Consider the following 14,797-nt stretch of genomic DNA (forward strand, 5'->3'; position numbering starts at 1 on the left):
AACTCTGATTCAGATCCTGGGAAAAGCCAAGTCTTAAAGGTGTGGTATTATCATCATCATCATCATCATCATTATTATCATAGGCAGTCCCTCGGAATCGAAGAAGACTTCCACTCTCAACATGAGTTCTTAGGTGGCTGTACAATCTAATATGAGAACCACAGTCTCTGTCACAGGTGGGACAGATAGTCGTTGAGGGAAGGGGTGGGTGGGACTGGTTTGCTGCACGCTCTTTCTGCAACCTATGCTTGATTTCTGCATGCTCTCTACGATGAGACTCTAGGAGCTCAGCGCCCTCCCGGATGCACTTCCTCCACTTAGGGCGGTCTTTGGCCAGAGACTCTCGGGTGTCGGTGGGGATGTTGCACTTTATCATGGAGGCTTTGAGGGTGTCCTTGTAAAGTTTCCACTGCCCACCTTTGGCTCGTTTGCCGTGAAGGAGTTCCGAATAGAGCACTTGCTTTGTGAGTCTCGTGTCTGGCATGAGAACTATGTGGCCTGCCCAGCGGAGCTGATCAAGTGTGGTCAGTGCTTCAATGTGGGGGATTTTGGCCTGGTCAAGGACGCTAACATTGGTGTGTCTGTCCTCCCAGGGGATTTGTAAGATCTTGTGGAGACATTGTTGGTGGTATGTCTCCAGCGACTTGAGGTGTCTACTGTACATGGTCCATGTTTCTGAGCCATACATGAGGGCGGGTATTACTACAGCCCTGTAGACTATGAGCTTGGTGACAGTTTTGAGGGCCTGGTCTTCAAACACTTTTTTTTCCTCAGGCGGCCGAAGGCTGCACTGGCACACTGGAGGCAGTGTTGGATCGTGTTGTCAATGTCTGCTCTTGTTGATAGGAGGCCCCCGAGATAAGGGAAATGGTCCACGTTGTCCAGGGCTGCGCCGTGGATCTTGATGACTGGGGGGGCAGTGCTGTGCATCGAGGGCAGGCTGGTGGAGGAACTTTGTCTTACTGATGTTTAGCGTAAGGCCCATGCTTTCGTAAGCCTCAGTAAATACATCGACTATGTCCTGGAGTTCAGCCTCTGTGTGTGCACAGACAAAAGGCATGGCATAGTAATGTACTGTAATACACCCATTACATTTTTCAAAATCACTTTTTCTCAAGCTGAACTCTTATTTCTGACTGCTGCTGCAAACGCGGAGGCTCACCACTGAGCTGTGTGTAAACATTGCACTGACTGTGACCTCCGACAGAGCGCTTCCTCATCCCTTCAAGTAGCCACTAGTTAATGACTCTGCAAGCCTGTACCGACTCTTTTTCCAGACTTTGTTCTTGGCGGCCGCACATAATTTTATGACCGGTGCGCAAGCGTGGGCTTTGCACCAGGAATGTGTCACGATCGGAGTGATTGTCAGCAGCCAGGCGCTAATGGTTTGCGCTGCCGGTGAGCCTTTAATGAATTTTTGTTTGGGGCGCTAAATGCTGCGCTCTCGGTCGGTAACTCATTAAAGTTTTTAAAATTACTTTTTCTCATGCTAAACCAGTTAGCCTAATATCTGTCGTTGGGAAAATGCCAGAGTCCATTATTAAGGAAGTAGTAGCGGTACATTTGGAAAAGCATAATTCAATCAAGCAGAGCCAGCATGGTTTTATGAAAGGGAAATCATGTTTGACAAATTTGCTGGAGTTCTTCAAGGATGTAACGAGCAGGGTGGATAAGAGGGAACCAGTGGATGTGGTATATTTGGATTTCCAGAACGCATTCAATAAGGTGCCATATAAAAGGTTACTGCACAAGATAAAAGTTCACCGGGTTGGGGGTAATATACTAGCATGGATCGAGAATTGGCTAACTAACAGAAATCAGAGCGTTGGGATAAATGGGTCATTTTCCAGTTGGCAAACAGTAACTAGTGGGGTGCCACAGGGATCGGTGCTAGTTCCTCAACTATTTACAATCTATATTAATGTCTTGGATGAAGGGACCGAGTGTAATGTAGCCACGTTTGCTGATGATACAAAGATGGGTGGGAAATCAAATTGTGAGGAGGACCCAAAGATCTGCAAAGGCATATAAACAGGCTAAGTGAGTGAGCAGAAATCTGGCTGATGGAATATAATGTGGGAAAATGTGAGGTTATCCACTTTGGCAGTAAAAATAGAAAAGCAAATTACAATTTAAATGGAGAAAAACTGCGAAGTATTGAGGTACAGGGGGACCTGGGGGTCCTTGTGCATGAAACACAGAAAGTTAGTGTGCAGGTACAGCAAGTAATCAGGAAGGCAAATGGAATGTTGGCCTTTATTGCAAGGGGGATAGAGTATAAAAGCAGAGAAGACCTGCTGCAACTGTACAAGGTATTGGTGAGGCCACACCTGGAGTACTGCGTACAATTTTGGTTCTCCGTATTTAAGGAAGGATATACTTGCATTGGAGGCTGTTCAGAGAAGGTTCACTCGGTTGATTCCGGAGATGAGGGGGTTGATTTATGAAGGTAGATTGGTCCTATACTCATTGGGAGGTGATTTTATCGAAACATATAAGATAATGAGGAGGCTCGACAAGGTGGATGCAGAGAGGATATTTTCACTGATAGGGGAAACTAAAACTAGGGGACGTAATCTCAGAATAAGGGGCTGCCCTTTTAAAACTGAGATGAGGAAGAATTTTTTCTGTGAGGGATGTAAATCTATAGAATTCTCTGCCCCAGAGAGCTGTGGGGGCTGGATCTTTGAATATATTTAAGGCAGAGATAGATAGATTTTTGAGTGATAAGGGAGTAAAGGGTTATGGGGAGCGGGCAGGGAAGTGGAGCTGAGTCCATGATCAGATCAGCCATGATCTTATTGAATGGCGGACAGGCTGGAGGGGCCAAATGGCCTAATTCTGCTATTTCTTATTTCTTATGTAACCTCTTACGCTCCCATTAATGCCCCCTCTGGCCGCTAACTGAAAATCCAGCCCAGTGTCTTTATTGGTCGTTACATACAGCTTTACGATTGAGAGACCTGAGACCTAGGCAAAACTGGATCGCCACTGCCGCTGGGTTTGTGAAGAATGATCTTTGGTGCTGTCAATGACTGAGCAGGAGCCATGTGGCAGCACAGAAATGTAAAGGTGCCTCTTGAGGACTGATGACCTGGTCACATCGCTTGAATGCTGCCGACAACTCGTTGATGATGATGGAGCTTTCATCCTGTGAGCTATGTGTACATGTTGTAAATGTATCATTTGTAAAGTTGTGGTAGCTCTAAGATGGTTTACAAGCACTTCCTTGGAAATCTGCAGTGCTTCACCGGAGGTGGTTTGTCTATAGCAGTGTTGTTTGAGAATTAATCAATGTGAAGGTTATCTTTGAAGGCAACTGTATTTTAAATGTTGGTTCCATGGTTTGGCACCCAAACAATAGTGGTGTTTGCATCTGGCATGGGCTGCCAAACCGTGGAATTAACATTTGAAATACTAGTGTCTGTGAATTAACTACTAGGTGCATATGGCCCTTTAATTGTTAATACAATTGTCACTCGCTGTCATGGACAAATCATTGTTGCTTTGAAGCTTAATGTAATCATACTGATGACTGACACCTTCTTCCAATGAACTTGTTTGAATTTCAACGGTAAAACACGGGATGATCTTGTCTTTTTATAGTTTTCTAGTCAACCTGCAGCAAGCTGGGACTGGGAGGTGGGTAAGGCTCTGTAAGCAAAGCTAATGCATGCACCACCAGAGACTGTTTCTGAGAACTTGGCAAGAGAGAGTACAGAGCATTTTTGAGCAGACAACTCAGCTTGCTTATATAGGTGCATTTAATGATTGTATTACATTGTGCCCATGTCTCTTTGCTTCTGTCTATTGTTTTACTTGTAAATGAAGGAGGAGTGGCAATTTAACCTGTATAAAGCACTTTAATGTCATTTTCCACCATCTGAGGTGATGGGAGGTACAGTGGGCATCCTACAAATTCTCCAGTAAGCAGTTCAATGAAGTGGTGATTAATTGTTAGACTGCGGATACATTGACCTAGATACAACCGAAAGTAAAGATTTCAGTTCGTGGGTGAGTCGTTTTTGTTGAAAACTCTCTTCTAGCATGAGTAAAGATATGGGGTGAGAGGCAGAGTGTTTACTGTAACAGGTGAGCAATGTCCGGGACTGCATGGCTCTTGACTGTACTGAGTCCAGCAGTAAGTATTCAGACCCATCTGTGCTGTGGCTTTGAAGTTGCCAGGCCTGAATACTGAGCTTCCTCTCGGACCTGAGTGGAGAGCTGCAGACAGTGTTTTTGAGGCAAATATTTAGATGGTTGTGTTACTGTACATGCAGATATATTTCCATATTATGATGGACCCTAGCATACTGAATATTACAAACTGCTATGACCAAAATAGATGCAACGATATAAATAAAGATAGGCTTTTACAATATGTTATGAGGATTTAAATCTTTTTGAAGGAAATTTTGCAATTTAGGACATAAAATCCAACTGTCTCCTAAGATTGCAGAACAAGCCAATCCTTTGTGCAAACTCCAATATGACCGAACTATAGGGGGCATCCATTTTAGCAAGATAATCTGTGTTAATGCTGTTATCTCCTTCCTGCTTTACTGTAACTGTTCTCCAAATTGTCTCTTGCACAATGACATGTCCTGTAATTCAATGACTGCTTGGATCCTTCGCCTTGCTGGTTGGTTGCATTTGAATTTTTGAAAATGGCACTGGATCTATTTGAATTGGTGATGTCCTCTGAATGTGGCAGTACAGAATCCCTTTTATTTTACTGTCTATTTTCATCTCTGCCTCCCCCCCCACCCAAAAAAAGCCTTTGCAGAATTATTGGAATTTTTCAATTACATTCCAAGTGGATTCTGCACTCCTGAAGATGAAGGATGTCCATGCAGCAAAACAGGATGGTCTCCATTTGTTTATCTTCCATATATAAATGAATGCCAACTTGCTATGGGGTGATACAGGAGTTATTTTACATAATTACCATTGCCACTGAGGAAGACCTCTTTTCTCCAAACGAACAACTTGGTTCTACCCAAACCAGACGTGTTGATCTTGGAACAAGCTGAAGATGGCCGTGTTGCTGCTCACTGTGCCAGTGGTATGTTTGAGGCACTGAGCAGCCTCGTCACAATATGGGATGTGATTGTCTCATCAAACTTCAAAATTGCTACAAAGCTTGACTTCATTTTGCAATGTGTCCACAGAGTAGTACTTGGGTGGCATGAGCCTTCTTTCCTCCACATTAAAGGCTTACAATCAATCCAGAGGCAAAGGAAAGTTTGTGCGTGATGCTATAATAACTTCCTGAGAGGTAGCTGGAAGCTAGAACCTTTCATTCCCCTCCCGTCCCAGGGACTTGTCTCTATTAGCACAGCTCTGTAACATGAGCATGGTGGGGGGTGGAAGGGAGGACGAAACACTGCAAACTATAGTGATATTAATGGTTTGCTATCAAACTTTGCATTGTGCCTTGTTTATATTTATTGGTTCCCCACAACAGCATTGTTAAAACTGGGAGATCAATGTATGATTATATCCTCATAATATCAATATAGACACAATTGCCTCAGCTGAAAAATGTTTCTACACACAGTTCATCATGCTTCCCTTTCAAACCCCTTACAAAATAAACCAAATAAGTTTTTGAAAGTATGAATAGATGAGGCTGAGAAACTAGGCAGCACGGTGACCTGAATTCTGTTGCATTGTAATTATGGCTTTTGTGGGTTTACTTCAACTTGAGTGAATTAATTTAGGAAGGCTTTCGTGGCTGAAGAAACTGCAAATTGATTTTTCTTTTCCGTGGATATTACCTTGGTCACCATCTGTTGCTTGCTACCGGCCTCTATTGTAATAACAGCAGGCATGAGAGAAATATGGGAACACATTAAGTCGATTGCAGTGATTTAATTGATTAGTGCAGTAATGATCATTGAGTAATCTTAGATTACTGATTATGTAAAACATTTCAGGTTTGGAGGTATGTTTGGCCCTTTTCATGGTTGAATTTTTGCACTTCTGTCAAACACCTGGCTTCATAGCTACTTACTAAACCCTACAAGGGTCTGATTGAATGTTGCACATTTAACTTATTATTGCACTTGGAGACCTCTCGCTCCTTAAAAGGAATAATCTTCTCACTGATATGTCTGTCCCGTTGGCCCCAATCTGAGGTTCCCAGTTTCTGTGTAAAAGCAAAACCAGATAAAAATATATTTTAAAGGCTCTTCTGAGGGGCTAATGATGTACTGCTGAGCTATACTGACACAGTCCCTGGTTGGATTCTTGGGCTGCACTTGGTTAGCAGGATCTCAGCCAGCTGGCAGTAGGTATATTATAATTGGCCTCAATCTCCTAGATTGGGAAGGCAAAAAATACAGCCAAGTCTCATTCTTGATCACCATCCAATAATCCCAGTGCAGAAGTACCTTTGTGTCCATGGTGGGTAAGGATGGGGGAATCCGACTGGCCTGTGACACCTCCCCCACTGTCAAATATGGTTGTGGTGCTCGCTTTGTTGTAGGAAAGCCACTTGGATGAGATGCCAGAGGGCTTCTAGCAACTGTGGAACTATCCTTTACAATGAAGTCAGTGTCTTCCAGAGAGAATGGATTGACAAAAATGGCAAGACACTCCAAGAATATTTGCATTTATCTCCATTGTCCTTTTGAGATCTGGTGAAGTTGTGCCTGTTAAGCTTTTTAAAAAAAAAAACAAAGTCCTCACTCCTGCTGCGCTTGTCGGGTGGGACGATTGGATTTTGTCTCTGCTTTATGTACAGGTCCTGGTTAAGCCATTGGGTCCTTCAAATTCTCCAATATGCACATTGACTCTGGAGTTATGCATTGTCCATCAATCAGTGATGGACATTACAGTCCTTAATCCATTAACGTGAATGTTATTGTGTCATGCGCTTCAAAAATCGCCAGAAACCAAATAAATTCTTGTGTACAAACCATAATGCACAACATAACCACTTGCAGAACCAAATGTCTAATCTTTGGAATGAGTTTTCCCTTAAAATAGTTCTGATGTACCTCTGATGGCTAAATTTGTGGCTAAATTCACTGCCTGGCAATAACACAAAGGTACACAGACAAGAGGCGACAGAGAACCTAGTTTGTAATGATTTTGTCTCATTTGTGTGGCAGTTGGGGTCTTTGTTGACCTCGGTGCCACTGGGAGAGGAAAAATCAGCCAAGGTCTTGGCTCCCGAGTGCTATTTAGTGATCCGTGTGAGAACGATTCTAGATCGAGGTAAGGCCAACTTCAAAGGGATGATGCAGAGACTGTCCACTGTAAACTGGGCAAATTTGTTAATGGGTAAAATGACAGAAGATCAGTGGGAGATGTTCAAAAAAAGAACGGTAAGGTGATACAGAACCAATTTATATCCCTGAGGGGTAACAGCTCTACTTGCCAAAAAAACAGCCATGGATGACTAAAGAGGTACGGTCCAGCATAAAATGAAAAGAAAAAGCATACAAAAATGCAAAAAATAGCAGAGATCCTGGCGAATGGGAAAGATACAAAGGACAGAAGAGGGTCACAAAACAGATAGTAAGAGCTACAAAAAAGGAGTATGAAAAGAAACTTGCAAGGGATATCAAAATCAACACTTTTTTTTACAATTATCGTAAGAAAAAGAGGATAGTTAGGAGCAATGTTGGCTCCTTAAAAAATGAAAGCGGTGATATCAGGAAATGGCGGACATGTTGAATAATGACTTTGCATCGGTATTTACAGTAGAGGAAGAAGATAATATGCCGGAAATCTGAAGGAAAATAATACTGAATCAGAGATATGGATTCAATAAAATTAATGTAAGTAAAATAATAGTAATGAAGAAAATAATGGCACTAAAGAGTAACAAATTCCCAGGGCCAGATGGTTTCCATCCCAAGGTTTTAAATGAAGTAGGTGAGCACATTGCAGATGCCCTAACTATAATCTTCCAAAGTTCTCTCAATTCAGGATCCGTTCCATTAGATTATAAAATTGCGCATGTCACTCTGCTATTTAAAAATGGTGAGAGAGGGGAACTAGGGAATTATGGATCAGTTAGCTTAACATTTGTCGTTGGGAAATTGCTCGAGTCTATAATTAAGAATAGGATGACTGAGAACCCCTCAAATTTTCCGTTAATCAGAGAGCGCCAGCTTGGATTTGTGAAAGGTAGGTCATACCTGTCAAACCTGATTGAAAATTTTGAGGAGGTGACTAAAGTAGTGGACAGGGGAATGTCTGTGGATGTTATTTATAGGGACTTCCAAAAGACATTTGATAAACTCTTACATAAGAGATTGTTAACTAAGGTAGAAGCCCATGGAATTGAGGGCAAATTATTGATCTGGTTAGAAAATTGGCTGAGCGGCAGGAGACCGGCAGTAGGGATAATGAGTCAGTACTCAAATTGGCAGGAGATGACTAGTGGTGTCCCACAAGGATCTGTATTGGGGCCTCAACTATTCACAGTATTTATTAATGACTTTGATAACACAGAAAATCATGTATCCAAATTTGCCGGTGGAATTGTAGATGGAAGCCTAAAATGACATGGATATCGACAGATTCAGTAAATGGACAAAATTGTGGATTTCAATGTAGGCAAATGTGAGGTCATCCACTTTGGATCTAAAAAGCAGAGAACAGGGGGTACTTTCTAAATGGTGAAAAGCTAAAAACAGTGGTGGTCCAAAGTGACTTGTGGGTCCAGGTACATAGATCATTAAAATGTCATGAACAGGTACAGAAAATAATCAAAAAGGCTAATGGGATTCTGGCCTTTATATCTAGAGGACTAGAATACAGGGGGTAGAAATTAAGCTGCAGCTATACAAAACCCTGGCTAGACCACACCTAGAGTACTGTGAGCAGTTCTGGGCACCACATCAGAAGGATATATTAGCCTTGGGGGTAGTGTAGTGCAGGTTTACCAGAATGATAACCGGACTTCAAGGTTTAAGTTCGAGGCGAGATTACACAAATTAGGGTTGTATTTGGTAGAATTTAGACGGTTAAGGTGTGATCTGATTGAAATTTTCAAGATGTTAAGGGGAACAGATACGGTAGATAGAGAGAAACTATTTCTGCCGGTTGGCGATTCAAGGATTAGGGGGCATAGTCTAAAAATTAGAGCCAGACCTTTCAGGAGTGAAATTAGGAAAATTTCTAGACACAAAGGCCCAAGTTTCCACATGATTTGCTCCTGATTTTTAGGAGCAACTGGTGTAGAACGGAGTATCTTAGAAATCGGAATTCTCCACATTTAGTTTTCTGCAGTTCTAGTCAGGTAGAACAGTTTCACTTTGGAACAGAATTATTTTTTCAAAAGGGGGCATGTCCGGCCACTGACGCCTGATTTCAAAGTTTCCACAGTGAAAATGTACTCTAAACTAACTTAGAATGGAGTAAGTGAAGATTTTTGTACGCTTGAAAAAACCTTGTCCACACATTAAAAAACCAGGCGCAGATTACAAATTAGGCGTCGGGAACGAGGGGGGGTGGAAGGGAAGTCATTAAATTCTACAATAAATCCTTAGTTATACTTATACAAATATTATACAAATAAATCCAACCTGAATAAAAATTTATAAGCAAAGAAAAGATTAAATAAACCATGTTCCTACCTGTGTGAAAGTGCTTCAGGCAGGCCTTTCAGGCAGGGGTGTGGCGTCAGTGTCTCGACGGCAGCGGCAGGCAGCAAGCAGCCTTCGAGCTGAGCTGCGGTGCTTGAGGCAAGCCTTCATTCCCCGCGAAGATGCAGCACCCGGACGGACTTGAGGCCATTCGGCCATGGGATTGCAGCGGCGTCAGTGGCTGGCCGGGAGCCGAAGAATGAACACAGGACACACGCAGCTCATTAAGGTTCTTGAGGCCATTCGGCCACGCTTTAGGGGCGGCGTTAGTGGCTGGCCGGCAGCCAAAGATACAACAGCAGCCTTCGAGCTGTGAGGGGGACTGAGGCCATTTGGACAGGGAGAGGCAGCCACATAGACAGTTTTATATTTAAATTTGCAGAATGGGTGCTGCATTGTTGTCATCACTTACAAAACAGTTTCATTGTGAAAAATCTTACACTCTGAAGAACACTTAAACTTCAGGATCACTTTTTAGGTGCAAAATTAAATTAGATACAAAAAAATGTGAGAGCATTTACACTACAAGATCAGCAGGTGATTTATTCAGCAGTGCTGCTAAAAGCACTCCCCTCACACAAGAAACATCAAGAAAATTAAAATACAAACCTTTGCAGGGGTCCAAGAAACAAATCTTCACTTTTTCTGCAGCACTTTTAAAAATGGCCGAGTGCCAATGTTTACTTCAGACTGCGCGTGCGCGAACGCTCCAACGCGCACGCGCAGGGTTGCTGGCACCAAGAAGCCTCATTTCAATTGTACCTGCCCCCTCCTACTTAGAAAATCAGCGTGAGTGGTAGGCTCCGCCCCCTGTGCGCCGCGCCAAGCAGACATCTAGCTCCAAGGAGCTCGAGAATACCGCACTTTTTTTTCGGCGCGAAAAACAGGCGCCCAGTTCTGAGGTGCGCCTTTTCCGCCGCGTGTGGAAACTTGGGGCCAAAGGGTGGTAGATGTTTGGAACACTCTTCCGCAAATGGCAATTGATGCTAGATCAATTAATTTTAAATCGGAGATTGTTGGCTTTCTGTTAAGCAAAGGGATTTGGGGCAAAGGCGGGTATATGGAGTTAGGTCGATGATCAGCCATGGTCTCATAGAGCGAGTGGTGGAGCCGGCTCAATGGGCTGAATAGCCTACACCTGCTCCTATGTTCCTAGGAACGTGTATAGCTGCGGGTGTTGGGGGAGGATGGGACGGGATTCACTTGGGGTGCATTGTCAGCTGTAGAACTGTACCCAGCAAATACAGGAGTGCTGAGGACAAAAGGGAGAAAATTATAGAGGAAGAAGAATACCACATAATTGGTTGTTTACTGTAATGAATAATATCACTGCTATAAAAGAACACATCAACCACAAATTAGATCTTTTTGGTCTGTACCTCCCAGAGTACTAATGTATTCAAATAATGTGCAGGATAATCAGAACTCCTCCAGGACTTCACGCATTTATCTGCATATACATGTATGGATTAAACATCCTGTGTATGCGGGCATTTCCTGTCCCATTTCCTTTAATCATGATGTATCTTTGGGGGTCCTTGTGCATGAAACTCTTTGAGTTTATCTGTAAAACAAAACATTAAACCGTGCCACCCGACCTGGATGACACACCAGACATTTACAAGGCCCTTTTTTTTTTTTCCTTTTTTTTTGTGTTCTTTTTCTTTTTTTTTTGGGCACTAAAATCACAATTTTTCCCCAGTGCCCCCTATAAAAGGGAAGGGGGACACTAAAAGCACCGGCAATTAAAACAAATTAAACTTTAAAAATGTAAAATCAAATTAAAATTTGGTTGCCGGGCGTGATGATGCACTCCAGACCCTCCGGTGCCCACCTCTCGCGGAAGGCCGCGAGCGTACTGGTGGACACCGCGTGCTCCATCTCCAAGGACACCCTGGACCGGAGGAAGAGAGGCAGGCAGTCAGGTTGAACGACCCCCTCGACTGCCCGCTGCCTGGACCGGCTGATGGCACCCTTGGCCGTGCCCAGGAGCAGTCCTACGAGGAGGCCTTCGGACCTACCCGCTCCCCTCCGCACAGGGTGCCCAAAGATCAGGAGAGTGGGACTGAAGTGCAGCCAGAATTTCAGGAGCAGCCCCTTCAAATAATGGAACAGGGGCTGCAACCTCGTGCACTCAATAAAAATATGGAACATGGACTCCTCCAGACCGCAGAAATTGCAAGCGGCTTAAAAATTTGTTGCACGGCACTGCTCCATGCACCACCCTCCAGGCCAAGTCCCCGATGAATAGTGGGAGGACAATCCCAAAAAGTTAGTTTGCAGGTGTAGCAGGTAATCAGGGAGGCGAATGGAATGTTGGCCTTCATTGCGAGAGGGATGAAGTACAAAAGCAGGGAGGTCCTGCTGCAACTGTACAGGGTATTGGTGAGGCCGCACCTGGAGTACTTAAGGAAGGATATACTAGCTTTGGAGGGGGTACAGAGACGATTCACTAGGCTGATTCCGGAAACGAGGGGGTTACCTTATGGATAGATTGAGTAGACTGGGTCTTTACTCATTGGAGTTCAGAAGGATGAGGGGTGATCTTATAGAAACATTTAAAATAATGAAAGGGATAGACAAGATAGAGGCAGAGAGGTTGTTTCCACTGGTCGGGGAGACTAGAACTAGGGGGCACAGCCTCAAAATACGGGGGAGCCAATTTAAAACCGAGTTGAGAAGGAATTCTCTGCCCAGGGAAGCAGTTGAGGCTAGCTCATTGAATGTATTCACATCACAGATAGATACATTTTTAACCAATAAGGGAATTGAGGGTTATGGGGAGCGGGCGGGTAAGTGGAGCTGAGTCCACGGCCAGATCAGCCATGATCTTGTTGAATCTTGTTGAGGCTCGAGGGGCTAGATGGCCTACTCCTGTTCCTAATTCTTATGTTCTTATGTATTAACATTTAATAACTGAAATTGCTGGTAAATATTTATAGTATAAATATTTTGTGTAAACACTTACTTGTAACAGTGTAGTTGCAGGCTATGGCCAGTAAGTGATGCTGTAAAATGAGTTTCTCAAGTCTCTGTCCCAATTTTCAACACCTTTTGATATATATATTTTTTAAACTCATTCATCAACTAAGCATGAACAATACCATAAGGTGAGATTTACTAACATAGTCAACGCCTTGCTTCCAGGAATTAGTCACACCACAAAAATGTCACGTATGCAAAGTCTGTGCCACACATGGCGCAAATATTATACTAGAAAATTGCAACAAATCACAACTGCATTCTTTAAAGAAAAGAGAAAACCTGTCATTTCCTAATGGTTTCTGTCAGGTAGCCTGGCTTCTCAGTAAGGAAAAAGACTGATTTATAAGCAGCTGCCAACCTACATATGTAATTCCCTGAATAATAGCAATTAGGCTCTAACTGATCTTTGGATGCCCTTATTTTGGGAATAATTGAGCAGTGGCCTTAAAGGGACAGACGAAGTAAACCCAGCTCCAACTTGGCAGCTAACTAGGTTAACCAAGGTGCAAGACCCCAGGCAACCAGTAAGCAATGTCATGGGAGACAATCTAATAATATATTAAGATCTTGCATGTAGTAGATGTCACACATTAAATGCATCTGTACCACAAAAAATCTGCTATTCTGATTTTTATTCCTTTACTCAAATCCGTAAAATCATCAATCGGGGAAAAAACTCTACTGCGATCCACTTATTTCACTTTCACCACATCTCATAAAATTGCTTCCATATCCTCCAACTTGCTGTGAGCAACACTGTGGGAGATAATTTTATGTGTGAAAGACAAACGTTATGTTGCACTATGTTTGTTGAGCTGTCCCTGCTGACTATTTTGTAATGTTCTGTTCAATCAGTGACTGAAATGATTTATTGAATATTTGGATAAATTAAGTAGTCACAGAAATATCTCTCGCTTCAAAGCGGATATCTACTCTCTTTTTATTACTGGGATGTGGGTATTGCTGGCAAGGCTGGAATTTATTGCCCATCCCTCATCATCATCATAGGCAGTCCCTTGAAATTGAGGAAGACTTGCTTCCACTTAGGTGGCTGTGCAGTCCAATGCGGGAATTACAGTCTCTAACAGCTGGGGCAGACAGTGGTTGATGGAAAGGGTGGGTGGGATAGGTTTGCCGCACGCACCTTCCGCTGTCTGCGCTTGATTTCTGCATGCTCTCGGTGACGAGACTCGAGGTGCTCAGTGCCCTCCCGGATGCTCTTCCTCCACTTTGGGCAGTCTGGGGCCAGGGACTCCCAGGTGCCTTGGGTATGTTACACTTTATCAAGGAGGCTTTGAGGGTGTCCTTGAAGCATTTCCTTTGCCCACCTAGGGATCGCTTGCTGTGTAGGAGTTCCGAGTAGAGCACTTGCTTAGGGAGTCTCGTGTCAGGCATGCGGACGATGTGGCCCACACAACAGAGCTGGTGAAGTGTGGTCAGTGCTTCGATGCTGGGGATGTTGGCCTAAGTGAGAACACTGACGTTGGTGCGTCTATCCTTCCAGTGGATTTGCAGGATCTTGCGGAGGCAGCACTGGTGGTACTTTTCCAGCACTTTAAGACGCCTGCTGTATATAGTCCACGTCTCTGAGCCATATAGGAGGGTAGGTATCACTACTCTCCGTAAGCTTGGCGACGGATTTGAGGTCCTGGTCTTCAAACGCTTCTTCAGGCGACTGAAGGCTGCGCTGCACACTGGAGGCAGTGATGGACCTCGTCATCGATGTCTGCCCTTGCTGATAGTAGACTCCTGAGGTATAGGAAATGGTCCACGGTGTCCAATGCCGAGCTATGGATTTTGATGATCGGGGTGGGTGATGCTGTGTGGCGGGGTCAGATTGGTAGAGGACCTTTGTCTTACGGATGTTTAGCGTAAGGCCCATGCTTTGTACGTCTCGGTGAAGGTGTTGACGATGGCTTGGAGTTCGGCCTCTGAGTATGCGCAGACGCAAGCGTCATCTGCGTACTGCATTTCAATGACAGAGGATGGGGCGACCTTGGATCTAGCCTGGAAGTGGCGAAGGTTGAACAGGTTCCCATTGGTTCTATAGTTTTGTTCCACTCCAGCGGAGAGCTTGTTGATAGTGAGATGGAGCATTGCAGCGAGGAAGATCGAGAAGAGCATTGGTGCGATGACACAGCCCTGCTTTACCCCACTCTGGACGTGGATTGGGTCTGTGGTGGATCCATTGATCAGAGGATTGCATG

The 14,797-nt window shown here is 43.9% G+C and overlaps 1 protein-coding gene across 4 annotated transcripts in view; it reads left to right on the forward strand.

The window, feature by feature from the left end:
- pknox2 (pbx/knotted 1 homeobox 2) overlaps positions 1–14,797 on the forward strand; it is a 479,643-nt gene that overhangs the window by 54,575 nt on the left and 410,271 nt on the right. Inside the window, exon 1 of one of the 4 annotated variants that reach the window (XM_070894329.1) lies at positions 3,079–3,153. The exons of the other annotated variants lie outside the window; for them this stretch is intronic. Coding sequence (XP_070750430.1) covers positions 3,090–3,153 — 64 coding nt within the window. The 5' untranslated portion in view covers positions 3,079–3,089. Of the gene's footprint in view, positions 1–3,078; positions 3,154–14,797 lie in introns of those variants that run through there. 4 annotated transcript variants of the gene reach the window in all.

The sequence above is a fragment of the Pristiophorus japonicus genome, chromosome 11 (genome assembly GCF_044704955.1).
Source record: "Pristiophorus japonicus isolate sPriJap1 chromosome 11, sPriJap1.hap1, whole genome shotgun sequence".
In the NCBI taxonomy this organism is placed as follows: Eukaryota; Metazoa; Chordata; class Chondrichthyes; family Pristiophoridae; genus Pristiophorus; species Pristiophorus japonicus.